The sequence below is a fragment of the Pyrgilauda ruficollis genome, unplaced genomic scaffold, assembly GCF_017590135.1.
Source record: "Pyrgilauda ruficollis isolate IOZ18807 unplaced genomic scaffold, ASM1759013v1 scaffold59, whole genome shotgun sequence".
Lineage (NCBI taxonomy): Eukaryota > Metazoa > Chordata > Aves > Passeriformes > Passeridae > Pyrgilauda > Pyrgilauda ruficollis.
The window spans coordinates 5,160,174-5,182,349 of NW_024527599.1; the positions used below are offsets into that span (position 1 = coordinate 5,160,174).

The following is a 22,176-nucleotide window of genomic DNA, read 5'->3' on the forward strand; positions in this document are numbered from 1 at the left end:
GGGATTACTCCAGGTGTGGAAATCCACTTTTAATGACTAATTCACTCAAATCAAATTTACTCACATTTTTCAAATTGACTCAAATCCACCTTTCCTGACTAGTTTACTCCAAACACCCCCATTTTGGTGCCTTAACTACAAGATGTCACTGGAAAAAAGAGATTTTAGTTACAAAATCCTTCCCAAGTGCTTCATCACCCAACGACTCCTCTGCAAAGAAAACAAAAATAAACATTGGTACCCAGCCTAGAACTTAGAGGGCACTTGAGAACTGATGGAAATAGAAACAGATATTTGAAATTGATCAGAAATTGATGGAAATAGAAAGATTCTCCCGACTCAGAGGATGCAGGAGCAGCCATGAATCGTGACTGGAATAACAAAAGGCGAGGAGGGTTTAGGGACTCATGAACCAGGGCAGAACTTTTATTTAAACACTCTCATTTACACAACAGCCGCAAGTTTGCTTCCCCCACCCCTCCCTCGGGACAAACCTGGAGATGGGAATCAGCACCTAAATAAATGAAATAAATCCCAGGATTGTTCACTAAGTGATTTGGGCGGTGACACACGGAATAATTTCATTTTTTTGGTGTTGTTGTGAGCATCCCAGTGCTGCAGCTTCTGCTCTGAACACCAGGGGTGGTGCATAGTTCATAAAAAAGCCAAAACCTGCCAGAAAAAGGGAAAATCACAGTCGTGGTCTGAAGTTATTGCAGTGCAAATTGAATAGCAGTGCCTTGGAGTGGGAATGAAGCACGAGCTTTGTGCTCTCCTCCTCATGGCAAGAGTTAAACTTGGCTTAAAAGCAGCTCCAGCTGAGCTTTGGGTTTGGGATCTCAGGTCAGGGCTGGCTGGAGCTGGAAGAGATTTCAAAATGACACAGAAAAAGTTTCAAAGTTCTGTTCTAAAAGGTTGTTTTCTGTGGGGTGAGCTCCTCTTTTCCACCCCAATCTGAATTTTAGTGACTTTCAGTGACACAAAAAGCCATTTTTAGCTGGCTGTTCAAGGTACTGAAGGGGTCACTGAAGAGCAGAACGTTGATGTTTCATGGAAATAAAGTGCATTTTTCTGCTCCTTCTAAAAAGCAATCTCAAATTATATGAATTTATTTATTTATTTATTATTTCCCAGGATTGTCAAAAAAAGCAACCAAAATTTATTCCACTGATGGAAGTGACCAGGAGAGAGAGAGACACTTTTGGAGCAACTTTTTCATGGTCTCTTTCCCCTCCCCTTTTTTTGTTCCACATTATGCAGTTTTTAATACAAATATTTCCTCCTATTCCTGAAATATTTTCGATTTCTGGCCCCACCTTCCCTCCCAAAGCAGTAAAATCAGCACTTTTGGGCACCACTCAAGGCTACCAGGTGTTCTGACAGAGCATTTAAATGAAGAAATGGCATCTTTTAAATAATTTTTTTTTTTTAAACAAAGCAGATTAAGATGATTTTTAAGTCTGCAAATCACTCCAACTTCTCCCTTCCAGGTTATCCAAACTCCAACAGCATTTTTGCCTTTTTACTGCAACATGATGGAACTGAAAGGTGCTAAAATGAATATTTTGAGATCATTTTCACTCACACACGAGCTCATGCACAGTTGGGACATTAGATTTGAAATCTATTTACAATTTTACATATTTTACAATATATAATTCATCTTTACAGCTACAGAATAAGTTCAGACTAACATTGGTACTTTTTTTTTTTCTGCTGGAACTTGGCTTCAAGTTAAACCAATTATTAAAAACAATTAAGTGCATGCTTAGAAGGGAACTTTCAGGAGAGATGTCAATGGACTAGTGTTGCTTAAAAATTACACCAGTTTGTGTAGAAAATCGAAATTCAGTTCAAAAAACCCACCAAAGCCTAATAGAAACCTACTGGACTAAAATAAATACAATTCATTACACTTAACCAAGAAAAGAAAAAAACCCAAAAAACCAAAACAAAAGTACCTTTTAAAATGTACTGATTTAAGCTCTTTTTTTTTTTTTTTGCCTTAAATTTCCTTCCCTTCCCAGCTAGCTGGGGAAAATTACCCTGCATAAACCTGAGGCTGCAGTGGTGGGGGCAGCTTGTCATTCTCCACGTTTTCTGAGTCAATGGCTGCTAAGGCTTGACTTTTTGGTTTGATTTCTAAGGGATATTTCTCCACAATATCCTCCACCTCCTTGGTGATGCCATCAGTCCAATCAATGAGGTCTTTCTCCAGCTTCTTGGCTTCACTGACAATTCTTTCCTGTCTCTCATTCAACTGAGAGAGGAGGTCTAAGCTTTTGCACATCTGCTTCACCCCCAGGCACACATCAGGGGAGAAAGTGTCAGATTCCTGCTTTTTTGGGGAGGTCTGGCCCGTCATGAAGCGATCAAAATCCTCCTGGCTCAGGTTTAAGGACTGAGCATCCAGTTTTTCAATGAAGGCCACAGCACAGCACTGCAAACAAAGCAGAGAGCATCACTGCAGGACTGCAATCACCACACACTGCAATGTTTTACAGCCAGAAAACTGTTTTGCAGTTTTACATTTACAGAAAATGTTACAACATTTTCTATTCCTTTCCCTCTTCTTACACCAGCAACTGGTTTTTCAATATTTTTAATGCCCTAAATGAGCTTTTCCAGAAGTTAATTTTATCAGGCACTTCATACAACTCTTTCCTCTCCCCAGAAGTTTGAGGAAATCAAAAACTGAGCTGCCAAGGTACATTCCAGACCTCAGGGTCTGTGGGTTGGGGAGGTGAGGGAACAGCAGGAACATGCCAAGGAGACAGGAGCAGTGTATTAATATTTAATTATCTGATCAGCAGAGATCTGCTATGCAGATTAATTTAATTAATTAATTTCCTGAAGGAATGTCAAAGCTCAGCTCACTTGGTGGATGCTCTGGCTCCTACTGAAATGAACTTTTAACAATCCAAGTGTTTCATTTAACTCTGTAATTTCCCTCCAGGACATTTTAGGATAAAATACAGAGCACGCTAAGAAATGCCTCTTGGAGAAGCTGTAAAATCCCTGTTTACCTCCACACATGAATGGCCTTCAAAAAACTCTCAGAGGGGACTTTGCATCTGGAACATCTGCACAGCCCAAACTCAGGGTTTGAGGAACAGAGAGTCCTGATCTTGCAGGATAAAAATACACCCAGATCTTAGCATCAGACTTTTCAAATAAAGGGTTTAAAGTTATAAAATAAGACAATAAATTATCTTATTTTATAACTTTAATAAAAAAAATAATTAATTAAAAATTAATAAATAATCTGATTTGGACAGCAGAGATGGAAGAGAGAGGAGACAAAACAGGCTGTGTGCTAAGTAACCTCAACCACTGTTTGAAGATGAATTTGAACTTAGGTACATGAATTTGAATTTATGCCCTTTGCTGGCAATTCCTACCTCCAGATAAAAGCCAAACCCTGCTGTGCAAGCCCACCCTCCCTGCTGCACTCACCAGGTTGGTGAAATAATATCCATCCTCCCCAGTCATCAGCCTGCTGGGGTTGCAGAAGCGAGTGATGTACTGGATGTTGGACTGCAGGCGTGGGGGGTTCCCCTTGAGCACGATGTAAATCAGGGTGGGCAGGAAATCATCAGCAGAGGCTGGCTCGTTCTTGGTGATCTTGATGGCATTGAAGATGTGCTTGCTGCACTTGGTGATGCAGGCCAGCTTATCCCGAGGGACACGCTTGGAGTCCATCTCGATGATGTCTGCGAGGGGAAAAAAGTCCTGGAATCATTCAAATTGTAATCATCAGGCACTGAATAAGCAGGATTTGCTGGGTAATATTCGTGGAAATAAAGTGCATTTTCTGCTCCTGCTCTTTCTAAAAAGCAACCTTGAACTATATGAATTAATTTATAACTACATCAATTAATTTTAAAATACGTGAATTTATTTAAAACTATATTATTTTATTTAAAATGATATTATTCTATTTAGAACTACCTGAATTTATTTTAAATGATATTATTTTATTTAAAATGATATTTTATTTAAAATTCATTTACTGCATCATTTCTGTCTGTGGGGAAGTGTTTCAAGTAGATCAGTTAAACCCAAGCACTTCAGTGTGGAAATTATCCCTGCTCCACAGATGAAATTCCAAATTCCTGCACATTTAACAGCCTGGACCCACTCATGATGACAGCAAAAAATCATCTCATAAGCAAGAGAGATGCAATTGAAAGCTGTAAATAATTAATATTATTTATATAATAATAGAATACTGTATAAATAATATATAGGACTATTATTTATATAGAATAAATATCAATAGAATTCATCACTCACAAACCTGTAATTGCCTTTACAACCATGTCAGAGACTTCTGGGATTTCCTCACTGACAGGAACACACAGCATCTGGGGAGTCACCCAGTGCAGAGCCCTGGGACAGGAGAAAAAGGGTTAAACCCTTCCGTGCCACTCTCATGCAGGTGTTTGAAACCTTTGTTTCCTGAACTCAGGGCAAAGGAATGCTTTGTGTCAATGAGGCATTATTCCAGCCATAAACCAGTTTATTCCACTGATGTAATTTATTTTCAGAGAAAGCACTTCTTTTTTTAAAAAAAAAATTTTTGGCTGTGATTTAACAAAAGCAAATTTTCCCAGTGTAGTGGTTGTTATTATCTCAGCTATTAATTCTTTCTGTATTTTAAATAAAATGGTTTGAACCCTTAAAAAGCCATTTTTCTGTGCACAGCACAAGGTTTTAACATGGCTGATTCAGGGCTCATTTAGAGCATTAGGGATTATTCAATTATTTTTCCTTTCAAGCCTTACCTGATCCTCTTTTGGACAGCAAGGTCTTTCTTCTCATCATCAGTTGTCTCAGGGCAAAAAACATATTTATACTGGCGAGTCATGATGTATTTCTCAACTTCATCCATTGCCTTCTCCACTTTTTCAGGGGGCACTGAAAGGGATGAATCCCACAAATGAAATATTCCAGGGCTCTTTGGAAGGTTTAATCCAAATATCAGCAAATCAAGATTAATCATTCAAGCCAACCTGAGTTCATAAATGGATATAATACATCCTTTATAACATATATATATAAGAAATATATAATATATTTATTCTATAAATAGAATAAAAGTTTTTTAAATGCTCCTCAGTTACCCCATCTCTGGGTCAGTAAAGGGCTTAATCCAACAGAACTCCACTGAGAATTTAAAAGAAAGTAAAAATATTTGTAAAAACATCTGGACAGCAAAACCTCCTAGAGGGAACAATTCTAACTCTGGTACCAGAACCTGTTCCCATCATTTCTGAATGCTTTGCTTGAACTGAAAATTCAATCTAAATTTACATCACTGCCTTTGGAAGAGGAAGGTGAAAGAGAAGAACTTGGTACCTTTCCAACGTGTCTGCAGCCTGTCTGCTACATTTTGGTAGAAGTCCTGGGCACATTCAGATTGTTCCTCAATGCTTAAATCCTGCAAGAGAACAGGGAGTAAGTGTGAAGGGCTGGCAGCAGCACCTCGTGTTTTGTTTTGGTTTAAGGCAAGTGTCCAGCTGCAGTAACAGTCTGAGAATGCAGAGGTGTCATCAGAGGTGTTTATAGTGGCTCAATTTTAGTTAAAAATAGGAGAAGCCAACACTGGCTCTTTAATGTGTGAGAGATTTGTGTTTATTTGCTGAATAAATGGATATTAGCACAGGTGCAATGGCTTTTTCCCCTGAGGAGCACTGACTATATAACTCAGACTAAGGAAAATGTTTGTCCCTATTTAACCTCTGATTTTTTAGAAGACATTATCTATAAAACCCCCAAAAACATCAATTATTTGAAGGAATATCTCTACAGCAGACATTTCTGGTGATAAAGTTACTGTGAAATATATTCACAGTGGTATTTGTGAAAAACACTGGCCTTTCCTAACTGAGCTCCTGAAGAACATAAAATTAAGGCAATTTTCATCATTAAATGAAACCATACATTAAAAAAGTGTGGGGAGAATTTGATTTCTGAATTCTCTAAGGCAAAAAACTGGACTTTTTCCTGAACACAGGTCTCAGCTTTTGCTGAAACTGGATTTCAGGCCTGGTTTATGGGTGGTAAAAAAAATCCCACGTTTTGAGAAGGCTGAAGTAGGAAATGGGAACACCTTCAGTGGTTGAAGCCAAAAATAAACCGTCACTGTACTCACAAACTCTGTGCTCAGAATAAAAAGACCCAAAAGAAAGGGAATAAAAGTTCAAGAAGAATTCAAAATAGAGGGAGTGTAAGGTTCCATGAGAATTCGTGAGGAGATAATTTGAGGAACTAAATAGGAAAGGGAGAAGAAAAGGGGAAAAAAAAGCTGTGCTGAATTCTGACTCATTCCAACCATAGGTGGCACCACAGACTAATGTTACAAGAATATTGATTTTTTTTTTTTAATGGAAAATGAAGATAACACTTATTTAACATTTAAAAAAACAGTCAAGTTCCCCTTCCCCTATAAAAGGAGAGGGGTGGGTTGATGCTGAATTATCTTTAGAAGTTTTTAGGCTTAAGTTGTGTCATCCCTGGAAGTGTCCAAGGCCAGGCTGGATGGGGTTTGGAGCCACCTGGCACTGTGGAAGGTGTCTCTGCCCATGGAACCAGATGATCTTTAATTCCCTTCCAACCCAAACCACTCCAAATCTAAATTTAGATCTCACCTGGTGAGATCTAAAAACTCACCAGGTGATATCTTACATCATTTCCACAAGTCAGATTAATGTAGAATATTGCTGAACAGACTTATTTATGTGGGATTTAGTCAGGACTAATTTATCTGGGCTGCTCTGGGGTTAGCAGGATCCTTTGGTCCCAAACAACCAAAGAAAAAAAAAAGGCATCCAGATCTTAATTTGATCAATCCAATCATCTGAAGGCTCCTGCCTCACTCCAGAAAATCCAAACTGCAGGAAGAAGTGCAGCATTTCCTCCCTCTCTCCCCAATTTCCCCATTTTATTGAGACAAGAGGCATTCAGAGCTCACCCTTTTATGACTCATGGTGTCCAAGAAGAGTTTGCATTGCTTGTAGATATCCTGGCCAGGCTTCTGGTATGTCCTGATGAATTCTATGAACTCCTTGGACACTCGGTCTGTCTCGATGCTGGCCTGCCTGTGGATGGAAGGGCTGGGAGCCTTGGCCTCCTGGATCTCTGCTGGCAAAATTCAGGGCACAACAGATCAGCTTTTTTTTACACTGATGGGTAACTGCAGAAAGGTTTTATCATTTCAAGTCACTTTTTTTTTTTCAGGTGTGTAAATTGGTCATTTGTAATTGTGTAAATGTAAATAGTAAATGAGCAATTGTGTAAATTTTATTTCTCAAGTTTTGCCAGGGAAATGTTGGATATTATTAAACACAGCAATAATTATGAAACACAACTCCAGGACAAATGAGCATCCCAATGAAGTGGAACATTTAGAGCCACATCCCCATTCACCCTAATGGTCTTTTTATATTAGAAGTGACTGCAACACAGGGCTGCTTTTGGGTTTTACAGCCAGTCCCAGGTCAGACATCTCCATTTCATGTTTCCAGCTGGGATTCTGCAGATTCCTAAAGATAATGGGGTAGTTTTCCCACTGTCCCTGACCTGTACATTTCTTGCACCAACACAAGTGGCTCCCCAGCAGCTCAGGGCAGTTCTGCTCGAGGAGCACACACTGCAAGATGACAGAGCTGCATCCAGGGGGTTTTTCCCACAAAACCATCTAATTTTCCAAGTTCCAAGCTCATTGTGCTGCTCCAGTACCTTCACCCACCTTTCAGCTTGCCAGCCAACGCTGTTGGAAATGGAGGGATTGAACAGAGGTGGTGGAAATGAACGTGGTGAGAGGCAAGCAGCAGAGAGACAGAAAACATGAAAATATTCATGGTCAGCACGAGACAAACACGGCTTTCAACCCGAAAACACTTCACATGCACAGAAATCCTGCTTTCAAAAAGCATGCACAACTCCAAAGGGAAAAGAAAGAAATGGGATTAATATGTTTAAGTTGGTTTAATTTGGATTTGAGGGAGCTTAGTGGGGTTTTTTTGGTTATGTGTTTTTGAAGAGATCAAGCACTACAGAAAATCCAAAGTTGTGTCACCCAAATTCTGTTCCTCTGACCAGAGCCCCACACTTCAGGGAACTTGGCCAGGCACCATCAAAGCACCTCTGGTATTTCAGTGCCCAGAACAGAAAAGGTTATGCAAATATTTAAATTCCAGCTGCAGCAATTGAGATACAGAGTGCAAATCCAACTCCTTTCTGGCTACTCAGGGACATTTTCCAGAGGGGAATTCCTTCCATTGCCTTTATACCCAAGATTCACTGCATGAACCCCAAATCCTCCACAGGATTCCAGCTGAAGGTTGGCCATGAATTAAATTTGTCATTAGAGAAGCAGAAAGCTTATTTAAAAATAATAAACCAAGAAAAGGGCAGAATTATCAGATATTTCTGCCATGATTAGTCACTGATCTCATTTCACAGTACAGCTGAAGGTTTATTTACTTACTTCAACAATGAGTTCACTCTTTTATAAAAATAATGAGCCTCATTTTACTATTTGACCTTAAGGAATGTGAATATTATTTTTTCAGTCACAAATACAAACTAGATTGCTGTTTAGTTACTAGAGAGATGTAGTCAACTGAGGCAGATTAATATTAATATTAAAAAGTGAATGTTATTTAGAATGCTTTTAATGAGTTACACCAAGAATACTTGTAGTTGCAGCTTCACTAATCTCTGAGCTGAAATCCTGATTTAAGGAAAATTAATCTGTACTGATTACCAAGGGCTGCAGGAGCAAATGAACTTCCAGGAACAAAATATCCTCAGGTTTGTCTTGTGTTCTCAGAGAATTCAGTCTAACTAAAAAGAAGCTGATCACAGCCAAGAAATTCAAACAAGTTAAAGAGAGGAAAATGCCAAAACGCCAGGAGCGAGCATGGGAAGAGTGAAGGAAGGATCAGCTTCACAAAGAATAAACATAATTAATATTTCAATCTTTCTACAGGAAAGCCACTTGTCACAGCAGAACAGGAGTACTCCAGGGATTCACTATGGTTGTGCCATGGCCAAGGAGCCAGTCCAAGCATGGAATGTGGAACAGGGTTTGTCCCCAGCTCTGTCACACACAGCCCTTCATCACCTTCCTGTAATAATTAATAAACACTGCACATTTCTTTAGCCAGCAGAACAAGTCAGGACTGCAAACAAGTAATGGAGGATGAGCTCTTAATGCTGTTTGCATCAAGGGGTTTGGTGTCCTTTTGGTTTAAGTGCAACCATTGTCTCCTCATGATGGGAAATTTTCTTCTTGGTTTATATAACAAATATCTGGAGACGTTTTGAGAATGCCAAAGTTCTTGAAGTGGTTTCAACTCATAACAATCAGATTTCTAACAGCAACCTGGAATTTTTTAAAATAAAAACACAAAGCAGCACAAGATCTAGCTAATTCTTAGAAAATTCTTATTTTTTTGATCCTAATGCTAAAGTGGAGCTCAAAGAAGCTTCAGCTTTGCTCTTGTGCCTCCCTACTAAAAAGCAAAGGATTGGTTCAGAGATTCAACATCCCCTCAGGATGCTGGACTTGCTTTTTTTGCCATCTTCATGTTGAAGAGCACGAGTTACAACTGGCACAACCCTAGTTTGTGTTTAGCAAAGCCCAACTAAGAGCCAAGCTTACTAAAACCAGGCAGACAGCTTGCCCAGGCTGTGCTGCATTACCTTCAGAAGGGGAAGCCAGTTCCCAGGAGGGAGTAAAAATCTCCTTCAAATCCCTGAGAATGTTATCAGCATTTCTCTCCCTCCCAAGCTGTCCTTGCTTAGGGGTTTTCTCTTCAGCTGCTGAAATAAAAAGGCCAAAGCAAGCAGGGCACCAAGAGCAGGAGCATGGCAGGACAGGTGGTGAAGGGATAAAAAAAGAAAAGAAAGATGGAAAAAGATGGAAAGTGAGAAGAATGAACATTTAAAAAAAAAAAAGTTGAATGCAGGTGAATGAATGCCTCGTGTAGCCAGATGCTGCCATGCACCAGGACAACTCCAACCAGAAAAATGCTGAATTTCAAACAAAGGACATGCATTGTCTCTAAGGTTAAGACAGATTAATGTTGCTTTTCCTTCTGGAATTCCTCCTCCAGAGCCCAGCATTTCCCAGCTTTTGCCTGTGTGAGCTATTGCTATGCCAAGCCAGCAGTGCCATTCATCATTCCTGCTTGTAACACATTCTGCAGAACAAACACCCAGCCAGCCACAAACTTGATATTCCCAGCCCACACAAACACTGCCAGCCTCACATTTATGTGCAGCTCAAGGCACCCTGCTCACACATCCCATTTTTTCCTGTCAAAGTGAGGCACTCTGGCAGCACCAGCTGATATTTTATCTCACTGTGAGTGTGATATTTCTATCACACTCACACACAGCAGTTTGTTGAGGTGACTGACAGCCAGCACCTTCTCTGGTGCTCTCTCCAGGAGGAATTCCCCTTCCAGCCCTAAATCCTGGTGTGGCACCATGGCTGACTCAGGAATTTCTCTGGAATGTGTGCCAGAGGAACAAGGAACTTCCCCTCAGCAGTGCAGTGCCAGCACCAGGAACACATTTCTGCTGTTTAGTGGAAGAGCTCCTGTTCTATGTATAATCACATCTAAACACAGGTTTAGCAGTGCACTTTTCTATTTAACAGACTGTTTGGCATCACTCACTTTTTTCTGTGTTTTCAGTAGCAATCCCTCTCCAGAAGCGTCACTATCCCAACTTTTAAAAGTTAAAGCACAGAGCATTAATCTGCCTTTTAGAACAAAAACTTTTCAGTTTAAACTGTACAGAAGCATGAAAAGCAAAGGAGAGTTACCCTTCTTAGCTCCTGCTCTGGAGGAAGCAGTGAAGAACTTCTTCACAGTAGTGACCTTTCTTGTTTTCTCGTTGGTTTTCTTCTCCTCAAACTTCGAGAAGGTCAGGGACTGAGCCCCCTGGGTGCTCTGGCTGCTGGCATAGGCTTCTTCCTCCTCACGCTGGAGCCTGGAGTTGGAAAAAGACAGGTCTGATTTAAGGGCTTAGAAACAAGGCAAAGGAGCTGATTTCCTGTGCAATCATTAATTACTCATCTGGCATGTTAATTCTTCCCTCTGCCTATCTCCCTTCACTACAGGACACCCCCCCTTTCCTGCAGTGGCAGAAGTGAGGGAAAGCTCAGGGTTAAACAGTGAGGTCCAAAGGGAGAAGACTGAGGTTTAAGCATGGTCACCTGCCCCTCATGTCACACTCTGAGCTATCCAGAGGCACAGGGAAGGATTTCCAGCAGCACATTCACTGCCTTCCTCCCTGCTTCACACTGAGCTCCCCAGTCTATTGCCTCAGGCAGTCCTTTCCCATCTTACAAAAGCAAAATAGCCTGTCCCAATCTCAGGAATATTTTGGGAAATAGATCATTGTTGTCATAATCTGCTCTGTGATAAATGTCTGCTTGAATGCATGAGGCAAAGTTTGAAAGACCAAGCTTCTAATCTAAAGTAGAGGAGGGTAAACTCACCAACCCTGCACCCTCTTTTCCCCCTGTGCAGGAGGATTCTAATAGGTTACATTCTATCACCCTTCAGGATACTGAGTACTTGTCTTTAAACATCCCTCCAGCTCAGGATGGACCACCAATAGTCTGGGACCTGCAATCTCTTGAGGCAGGAATTGTATCTTATCAGGGTTGACAAGCCTGTCTGTTCACTACAACAAACAATCACAGCTTATCTGTGCCTTCAGCATCTCCCAGCTACTCATTAAAGAATTCCTTAAATACCCCACTTTGTTTTAGAGATGACCTAAGACTGGCAGCATAAATATTTGCCCTAATAATAAAGTTTTTATTAACTGTGTAATACATTTATGGCAGAGGAAAACAATGACATGACCTCTGTGCTGCTACCTCTGAAAACACAACTTCCATTTTCAGGGTCAAGCATTTATCACAAGAGGAAAACTAGATTGGTTTGCAGAAAATAAGTGATTAGACAATTTAAAAAAAAAAAGCTTTGATGTTTTTGGGCTTAAGCCTGCAGTTTAAAAAATGACCACAGACAAGACTAAAATCAGTTTTTAATCAGCAGCTGGAATATAAAACCATGCTGCTGCCCATACCCAAGAAAATAATTGCCATCTCCAGAGGATATTTAATCAAAACTGTCCCTTTAACCCTTCTAACTGCTAGACAGAAGTACAGATTTGCATATGCAAATTAGGTCAAAGTATTGGGAGGTTGGGCTCTGTTTACATTTGTTCCCTCGAAGACATTACTTTCAAACCTCTTACACCAGAATGTCCTAAACATCCATTTTGACATCAAAAGCAAGGAAAGGTCAAATTGGGGAATTTGTGATGAACCTGAGCCAGAGCAAAGCCAGAGCAAATAGGACTAGGAAAGAGGAGGCAGGAACAAAATGTGGTGGAGTCACCCTGAAGGAAGAAAAGGAGGTTCTTTACCGCTCTGCCAGCTCCCAATCCTCTTGAATCTGCTTCTGCCTGGCCTTGTGGTATTCCTCCCTCCAGCACTTGGAGCAAAACCCCTGCCAGGCAGGATTGCCATAGTAACCACAGCCCTTCTTGCACAGCAGCTCCGACTGATCCACGTGGATCCCCCTGCGCTCTGACTTCAGGTTCATCTTCCTCCTGGAGGAAGAGGAGAAGGGTTAAAAACACAAACCTGGCAGCAGCCTGCTAGAAATCATTGCTTCTGAGGGTTTGCCTTTAGAAAGGAGTCACCTGCTTGAATTATTTAACAGCTCCATAGCAACTGAATGAGTGCCACGGGAGGAAGGGCACAGTTACATAAGCAGGAGCCCCAAAGCCAGGGGACAAAGGCACATCTTTGCAGGGCTGTGACCCTCACACTGCCCCAGAGAGTGGCCCAGGGAACCAGTGACAGTCCCACAGCCAGGGGACAAATTGCCAAGGCACACCTTTGTAGGGCTGTGACCCTCACACAGGTCCAGAAAATGGTCCAGGGAACCAGTGACAGTCCCACAGCCAGGGGACAAATTGCCAAGGCACACCTTTGTAGGGCTGTGACCCTCACACAGGTCCAGAAAATGGTCCAGGGCAGAAGTGACAGTGCCACAGCCAGGGGACAAAGGCCCAAGGCACACCTTTGCAGTGACAGTGCCACAGCCAGGGGACAAAGGCCCAAGGCTCTGCTCTCACCAGCACCTTGTTCTCAGAGCCAGAGGCACAAAGCAACGGGGAAAAAAGAAATAAAGTTCCAAAAGCCAGCAAAGGGTTTAGAATATATTGTGTGCTGAGACTGAGCCTGCACAGAACCACTCTGGTGGGGCTTTAGGGATCTCTGGCCTCCAAAAGGGCCCAGGGGGAATCACAGCTGACCCAGCTGGGCACATCCCCAGTTCCTCCAAGCTCTGCCAGGGTTAAGCTGCCTGCCCACAGCACAGCTCTGGGGGTTTATATTCAGTGACTGCAACAAAAAAGATTCTCCTGCCCACAGCAGCACCGTGCCAAGGCTGTCTTGGAGCACCCAGTGAGCATCCAGCCTCCCCTTCCTTTCTGACACAAACCAGCCCACATCCCAGCTGCCTGCTTCCAGTGGGAAATGCTGGAGTCATCCTAGGAGAAAAGCAGCACAGGATCACCTGCAGCAGCAAGGTTAAGGTGTGCATATTAAAATATTGATTTTTTTTTTCAATATTGACAAACATGGGCAGCAGAAATAGCACAGCAAGGTTTTGCCCAGTAAATGCAGCCCCTTTGCCTTCCTGCCATTCCAGAAGTGCCATGTATGGAAAGCAAGAGGAAAAGGGATTTTCTCAAACATCAGTAACTGACTCAGTTATCTTCTTTCCCCTGAAATTCCATCCCCAAACTCTTCCCTGGATCATCCAGCAGAAGACAGAATATGCACAAATGTCACTGAGAGTTTTCTACCACAGGAAATTCCAGCTCTTTTCTTCCAAGCTCAGTTAACCATTTTAAAAGACTGATCATGTTTAACATTTCCCATTAATGTAATCAAGTTATTTTAAGCAAAGTAACAGGAAACACAATTTTCTCTGAGGGGGGAACAAATTAAATATTCCATCTTATCTACGTAAGTATTAAGATTTCTTCCACTTTTCTATTTTTGAAAGAAATAATGAGTTTCTAAAAATAACCTAAAAATAGTTTCATTGTAGAGACATGCATATTAAGGGAATACATTTCTTAATGACGTAATTTATAGCTATGTGTTCTCATTTTTATTGATGGGAGAGCAGCTGAATACTTTCTTTTCTTTCCCACTGAAAAGTCTGACAGATAATATTGTGCTGCTGTAGAGCAAAATGGGAAAAAAAAAAAAAACGATATTTTAAATATTTGAGAGCTTTACTTCATTCCCATATGAAGAAATAACTGAGAAACATAAATATGTTGTTTTCACAAAAATTTTTTGTTTCATTTGCTGATTTCTCAGGGAAGGTCTGTGTGGGAGCTCCTGGCTGCCAACACCTCAGAGCTCAGAAATGAAACTCTCAGTGTGTGTCAGCTGCACAGCCTGGGCAGGAATTGCATTTTGGCAGCATTTGCACACTCAGGCCATTCCCAGAGTATCACTCACGTCCTTGAGCAACAATTCTGCAAAGAAAGGGGAAGCAAAAGCCTGAAACTCTGCACTGATTCAGTTTCAAGACCATTTCCTAAAAGCAGAAGCTGCAGCAGCATTTTGGTCAGAGACCTCTATTGCAGGTGCCTGTCCTAGAAAAAAAATGCTATAAATATTCATCAAATGTTTAATTGCCATTAATGTGAAAATGATCAGTCAATATTGTCACTGGAAACCACAAAGACACAACAAATAAAAACATTCTCATATCACCAACCTCCCAGAAATGTTACAGGGATCTCTGTCAGGAAATAAAACCCTATAAAATCCTGTCACCCACCAGAACAGAGTTACAACTGCAATAATTCTAAGAATCCAGGTGTCTTCTCTTATTCAAAAGCACAACCCCAGAACTGCAATAACTACAACTGCAGTTTATAGTTACAACCCCAGAACTGCAATAATTCCAAGAATCCAAGTGTCTGCTCTTATAGAAAAGCCCCATACTCCAGACTCTGAATTAAAGCAGCAGAACCAAACAGCTGGCCCTGCTTCTGTCCCACCCCAACACCTGAAACCACAGCACGGCTCTGCCACCAGAGAGGCACCAAAACCCCTTTGTGCCCCCAGAGCTCCACCCCCAGTGCCACCCTCCCCTCTGGCACCCTCTGTGTACACGAAACCAAAAATAAATTCTGTTCCGTGGCCAGTGAGCAGAGCAGGGCTGCAAGGAGCTGCTCCTGCCCTGCCCGGAGTGTTTGCAGTGCCACCACTCAGCCCTGGGGACAAAGGAGTCACCCTGAGCCACAGGAAGGAGTCACATGCTGCACACAGAGCTGACACTTCACACAGAAAAGGTCCTTGCAAACAAACAAAAAAAAACTTTCCCAGCTGATTTCTGCAGGTCAGCATTAGTACTTTAATGAGGAAAACAACTTGGGCTTTGAGAAAATGAATGTGAAAAAACCCTCTCAAATTATTTTTTGGTAAGTAAATCACTGCCAAATCTTACATAATAAAATAATTATAATCTTACATAATTATTTATATTAATAACATATTATGTGCTATTATATTAATATCTATATACTATATTGTATAATTAGAATAGAATACAATATGAAACCATATACTATTAATATAATTATTATATGCTATATATAATATAGTACATATGATATATAATAATTTAATCTATTTTTATATATTTATAATCTTACATAATAAAAATGTTTTGTTGGAACTGTAGAGTGTCCAAAATGCTTTTCCTCCCTTTCTCTGCTCCCTTCCCTCCCTCCCACTCCAGCTAAAGGTGATCATTGCTTACACAACAATCAGCTCCTCGGTGTTTGCACAGTCACACCACCCACTGTGCATGGTCAGATTTCTTATTTTCACTCCTGCCCTGAATGCAAGTGTTCAAAGCTCACTTCTAACACAACTGAAAGGAAAAAACCAAATTTGTTGTTCTTCTGGAGTTGGAGAGCAGGCCACTGCAAACACCTTTATTCCACCTGCCCACTGAGAAGTCAGAAAAACATGAGGAAGGTAACAAACTTCCACATTAAAAAAAGGAAAAAAATCGAATCCAGAAGTACAAAAAAATATCAGAAGATCATAAATAACATTAACTAGTACAATTTGGAGAGAGGCTTTGCACCAAACATCCTTCTTGCATCTCTTTCTTTGTATCCCAGTTAAAGCACTTCAAGAAACACCACATCTCCCTCCCAGGAACAAAAATTTAACATAATTTAAAATATCTTCATCCACTGCTTTGCTTAGTGAGTGTTTCAAAACACTGTGAATTCACCAGGGAAGGAAAGAATGACACCTCAAACACCACGGGACAGAATCTTCTTTTGAGCATTTCTGTGCCAGGTCCAGACCTCATCACACCTTAATATCTGTGTTAATTAGCAACACCCCTCTCAAGAGTTCAGAAAAACAATGGGCTCTCAGACTTAGCTATAAATTCATAAAATGCCTTACTTAATGTTACTTACTTGCAAGTAAAAGCTTCTGGTTTCCCCTTCTCCAGTGAAATGAGAAAATGGAAATCACCCAGCTCTTGTCTATGATTTTTAAAGTGCACCTCACACACTGAGGGTGGCTCCTGGGGGATTGATCTGGGATAATCCCAGCCTGGAAAGGTGTCCCACTGCTCCCTGTCCTGCTGCCACAAGAATTCCCAGTTGGGACCTCCATGTTCTGCCTGTCCAGATTATTTTTCCGAATTCTTTATTTTTCCAAATTCTACTGAAATCAAAAGGAAACGAGGCCTCTGATACACGTGGAACCAGATCTGTCTGCAGGGCTGCACATCAAAGGTCTCCAGTGACAGATCAGAGCTGCTCCAGCTTTTTTAGAGCATCTCACAGCAGTTCTGTTATGATGAAAAAAACCCCACCAAATCACTGTGGTTTAATTCAAAATTAGCTTTCTACTGGTTTGAATGCAATTTATTCTGAAGCTTTCAAATACATCTTCCTATCAACATATTCTTCTGGCTGCACCCACACTTAGATTTTTTTTCTTTTTTCCTTTTTATTCACCTGTTTAGAGTAGACAACTTTTAAGAAGGGCAACACCAACTCACACACTTCTCCATCCTTGCTCACACCCCTCAATTTTTTCATCCAAGAAGAACCTCCAGTAAATCACAGCTGTCCCTTCAGAAAATGGGAACTCAGAGTGTTTTTCAGGAAGGCCAAAGTGGCTGCCTGCCCTCTGTGGCTCTGTAAAGCTGAAACTGAGAACATGTGTGCAAACACTGCAGGGTTTCAGTTACCACCACCAGGAACCCAAACCAGCAAAAACAACTTTCCTGCTCAATATTCTGCCTGAGAGCCACTTCACTTTCCCTGTCACACACTCTGAAGCACCTTTGAGACAACACAGAGACAGTTAAGACACAGGAAACACCAATTTTGTTCCAAGCCCATAAATCCCAAGGCCATTTTTGCCAACGTTCCATAAAGGGGACTGAAGGAGCAGCAATCATTCCTCCAGGACCTTTTGTAGCTCAATAACAGCAAAATAATAAATTATAATTTTCACACTGACCAAGCTACAAAATAACCAGAAAAATACATATTAAATGTATTAAATCAGGTGTCAGTCACAGCAAAGAGCAGAAGCATCCTCAGCATTTATGTGGTGGGGAAAAAAGGGCTCCTCCAACCCAATTTAATGCACACATGAAAGACTAAACTCATGTAACACCTTCTTTTCAGCAAGAAACACCAGGAATTCTCACAGCACAAGCACTGCAGCCACAGCTTTGGCTTGGGAAAAAGCACTGGTGAAAGCTTCAGGAGCAGCACGGATCTACCACGGGCTCCAACACCCCCAGCCTGTTCTTCTGGTTCTTTTCCACCTCCCTGCCTTGCCAGGGATGGAGCAGGCAAAATGATCTGTACCTTTATTAGCAGTGCAGATTGTCAGGAGATCTCAGCTGGGTCATAAACTATTTATTAGTGCTGGATTGCTGAGGTCACCTTTAGAGAGCTGGCTGGAAAAGCTCATATTCAAAGGTGAACAGAAAGGGTCTTGCTTAATCTATCAATAAACACCTTCAGTAAAAGCTAATTGCAATCAATTTGTAATTATTACAAGCTGGGAAGAACAGTTTTTAAGTAACTCCACAAACTAACGCTGCAAATTACAGGAGTAGCTTTAATTCTATAATTGAAGTTCTATAAATGAGTTTCAGCATTGGTAACAACTTAATTAAATGTATCCAAAACCAGCAAAACACAGACTGGGAACAGGCAGGTTTGCTTTGGGTTGTGGGTATGTTTTGGTTTCTTGTTGTTGGTTTGGTTTTTTCTTCACTCCCTAAAATTAAGTTTTCTCAAAAAAAGAAAAAAAAAATCTTGGCACAACAACCTACAGCAGTCTTTTCACTGGGCTGGAGCAAATGTGATTCAGCTCTTCCAAAGCCACTCCAGCACTTAATGAACAACCTGAATTCTTCTAATTCAAAAACATCAAAGTGCCCCAAAGAGTGTTCACAATGAACTCACTGCAACTCTCTGGGCATTAATGGCCATTCCCAGAAATGGAATTTTAAAGCAGAAAAAAAAAAGAAGAAAACCAGGGAGGCCTCCAAACACACAATTCTTACAGGAACTGCTGTTGGTTCACGTTTTACTGGTGCCTGAATACTCCATCATAATTCAGAACAAGACAGCAGCCAGCAACTTTCATTATTAAAAATAGATTTAGAAGGTAGGTTAGAAAGTGCATCAAAACTGAGGGGTGGAAGGAGGGTATCAAGGTGTATTTTGCCAATGGAAAAGTGCCCTTAAAATGTATTTATTGCAGAGAAGCATTGACAAAAATGCCCCAAAATTCTGAAGAGCAGCAACCTACATGTTGAAAGAGTCTGTGATTCAGGTGTAACTCCAAACGCTCAGCCATGTAATTAGCAGCAGGGTAATTAACCATGAGCTAATTTCCTCCCAAGGAATGGGTGGGGCAGGATGAGCTCAGGCTTGAGAACAGAAAATACAGAAGCCATTAGACAAGTTGGGATTAGGCAAGAAACCCGGGTGTTATCTCTGCAGCGCTCCCACTTTTAACGTGCATCTTCCTTGCAATTATAGGATTTCAGCTCCAGCAGCTGTAGGATAAACAGGGCAAGCTGCTACAAAAACAGTCCCAAGAAAAGAAACAGTCTGATGAGCAGCCACTTCAAACAAACCACAGAGCTGGTCCTGGCATCTGGAGGGGAAACTGCAGCCACTGCTTCAAACCTCCACAATCCTGACGGCCACAAAGCTGCAGCTCTCAATTTCCTCAGCTTGGAGTTGTGTTTTCCCTTCAAATGTCAGCCCAGGCCCGGGGGTACAGGTTTGGTTTGTCCCTGTGACATCAGTGACCAGGCTGTGTCTCACCATCCCCATGTGACCACAACTGCGCTTTAAACCAAATCACAGGAAACATCTAAAAACTCTTTGTGCTGCTCCACTGGGAGTTCAGGTCACAGGAACCAGAAGATTAGCTTAAACTGCTAAAATCTCCTCAGCAACAGCAGCAATAGGCTCCTACACACAATTTCCTGCCAAGCACACTCAACTGGACACAGATGGAAATTAAGTTGCCTAAAACCTCAGAGAAAAACTTCTAAACATTCTATAAACTTCATACCTGACTTGTTACAAGTGGCATTTTAACAGGACTTCAGGAGCAAGACTTCTAGGTCTAGTTTTATCACAAGTAGTTAATTATTAGGAAAAAAAAAAGCCCCAAGTATAATTGCAGATTACACAGCAAGGAAAGAAGGAGCTGAGAAAGGCTGTTCTATCTTAAATAACACCACAGAACAAAAAAAAAAAAAAAAAAAGCCCCAAGTATAATTGGGGATTACACAGCAAGGAAAGAAGGACTGAGAAAGGCTGTTCTATCTTAAATAGCACCACAGAACAAAATTAAATACCAGAATCATGGACTATCTTCAAGCTTATAATCTGTTTGTTGTGCAAAGCAGTCTCGGGAATTGGTATAATTGGCTTTATATCCTATCACCCTTTCTGTGTGTGCTGTTCTGGGCTTTTTCCTGGTCAGCAAAACATTCCACTGAGCTACAATTCTCTTCCTAATCCTCCCTGCTGCAAAAAACACTTGTGTAACCGTGTCCAGAAAGCCAGCACATCCAATTCCTGAGCGAAGCCCTGTTCCTGGAAAACATCTCACCCTTCTCCTCTGGTCTGGTTTGCCCATTGGCCTCAAAAAGGTGTTGGGTAACTGGAAAACTAAAAGCAGCTCAGTGCAGTTCCCAAAGTTCTGGTGTCAGGAATCAAAAGTAGTTTCAAATGAGCCCAAACAACAAAATTATGGTAAGTCAATCATGGATTTAAATCACAACCTCCACAATTCCACCCTTTCCCCCCAAACTGTTCAGTGCTGCTAACTCCCAGCACTGGGCCACACTCAGCCAAATGAAAAACAATTTAATTTAGCCTGTAAAACCTTCTCAGTCAACCCAGCCCCTGCCACAGAGCAGCAGGATTTCAGACAGCAATGAGCCACCACCGAGAGAATTTCTTTGGTAATTCCAGCACATCATTCATCTCTCAGGATCTCACACCCTCTCTGAGCCACTCCCTGCTTCAAGGGAACAACCTGAACCCTACAGTGCTACAAGCAGCGACAAACACCCACAAAAGTATCCAAAAGGCACTGCTCAGCATCTTAAGTGTTCTCCAAACTTCACCTGGCTTGACTTTAAAGGACTTTGATCCTCAGCTGTGCGGTGAGAAGCCAGGCAGGGACAATACTTACAGGAAAAAAGCCAAAACCTCATTGATCCGCAAGGAACTCATCAGGGAAACAGGTTGGGGTGGGGAACTATAGGTAAAGCTATCAGTGACACCTGCACCCTGTTAACTACAGGCACAGACCCACGGAATTAATTAAATACAGAGATAACCAAAATTAGCTTTAGGGGCTGCACATGGAGGAGGGCAAACACCCACAACAGCACTCAAACAGCACCGCTCAGCATCTTAAAAATCCTCTAAACTTCCCCCGGCTGGAGTTTAAAGGACTTTAATCCTCAGCCGGGCAGCGGCAATACTTACAAAAAAAAAGCCAAAAACTCCTTGATCCACAAGGAGCTCATGAGGAAAACAGGCTGGGGGGACATGGTGGCAAAGCTGTCGGTGCCACCCGCACCCCGCTAACGCCGGCACAGACCCATCGAATGAACATACACATGTACATCTAACAAAAATCGGTTTTAGGCGCTGCACACGGAGGAAGAAGGCGGTTTGCCAAGTTTCCGCACATCCCGGTGTTTGTTTTTCCCGGTGTTTATCCCGATCGCTGCCGCCCTGCGGGGCCCAGGGTCCCCTCGCCCAGGCCCAAGGCGGCAGCGGGGCCGGCGTGAAGCCCCTCGGCGGGGCGGACACCGAGCCCCGACCCTCAGCTCGAGCTATAACCGGGGAGACACGGCCGCCCCCGCTGTCCCCGACCCCGCCGGGCCCTCACCCCGCGGCTCTCACCGGCTGCCCCGGGCGGCGGGGCCGGCCCGGCCGCTCCGCTGCGCTGCTGCCGCCGCAGCCCCTCACGGCCCCGGCGCTGCTCGGGCCCTCCCCCGTCCCTCCCTCGGCTCCGGCGGAAGGGCGGGCGGCACCTCCGGGGCGGGACCGAGCCCGGAAGGAAGCGGGGCCCGGCCGGGCTGGGCGGAGCGGCGGCCGCGGGCTGAGGGGGCCGCTGGCGGCTGCGGTGAGGGCGAGCGGGGCTGGCACACGGCCGGGCTGTGCTGTGAATGCACCCACAGCCCCTCTCCTCTGCTTTTTTGTTATCGAGCCCTCTTCCATCGTGGCGAGTTCTCACCTTGCAGCCTCCCTTCCTTCTCCAGAGCCCGCAGCAGCTCCCAGGGCTCCAGGGCCCGGCCCTGGCCCCACACGAGCACCCCGGAGCTGCCTTGGGGGAATATAAAAATATCCGCTGCTATTTCAAACTCCTCTTTCCATGCTCAGTTATACAGTGTTGAGTGCTGGTTCCCCTTTTTTTTTTTTTTTTTTTTTTTAACCCTTTTTTTTTTTTTTTTTTCTCAGCACGGACATCCTGCTGTAAGACAGGGAGCACTTCAGCCG

The 22,176-nt window shown here is 42.5% G+C and overlaps 1 protein-coding gene across 10 annotated transcripts; it reads right to left on the reverse strand.

The window, feature by feature from the left end:
• Positions 1-405: 405 nt before the first annotated feature.
• On the reverse strand, positions 406-21,708 carry RABGEF1 (RAB guanine nucleotide exchange factor 1). Of its 10 annotated transcripts, none has more exons than XM_041482597.1 (11): positions 21,580-21,708; positions 12,463-12,648; positions 10,844-11,010; positions 9,715-9,834; positions 7,754-7,774; positions 6,977-7,146; positions 5,362-5,443; positions 4,788-4,920; positions 4,301-4,392; positions 3,457-3,713; positions 406-2,440 (listed from the first exon to the last, which is right to left on the reverse strand). In XM_041482597.1, the coding sequence occupies exons 2-11, from the start codon at positions 12,639-12,641 to the stop codon at positions 2,042-2,044; spliced, it is 1,620 nt and encodes a 539-aa protein (XP_041338531.1). In that variant the 5' UTR covers positions 12,642-12,648; positions 21,580-21,708; the 3' UTR covers positions 406-2,041. The 10 variants fall into 10 exon arrangements, with proteins under 10 accessions (XP_041338531.1, XP_041338523.1, XP_041338522.1 ...); XM_041482589.1 differs by having other exon boundaries at positions 9,715-9,831; positions 21,566-21,673; XM_041482588.1 differs by having other exon boundaries at positions 6,977-7,143; positions 21,566-21,672.
• Positions 21,709-22,176: the final 468 nt, after the last annotated feature.

What these genes read in the sequence shown, in the direction of transcription:
- RABGEF1 (XM_041482597.1), bottom strand. Translation starts at nt 12,641, where the DNA reads ATGAACCTGAAGTCAGAGCGCAGGGGGATCCACGTGGATCAGTCGGAG. An exon ending in ACTGGCTTCCCCTTCTGAAG is followed by an intron (nt 7,775 to 9,714) that starts GTAATGCAGCAC and finishes CATTTCCAACAG; the next exon opens with CGTTGGCTGGCAAGCTGAAA. An exon ending in GATATTATTTCACCAACCTG is followed by an intron (nt 2,441 to 3,456) that starts GTGAGTGCAGCA and finishes CTTTGTTTGCAG; the next exon opens with TGCTGTGCTGTGGCCTTCAT.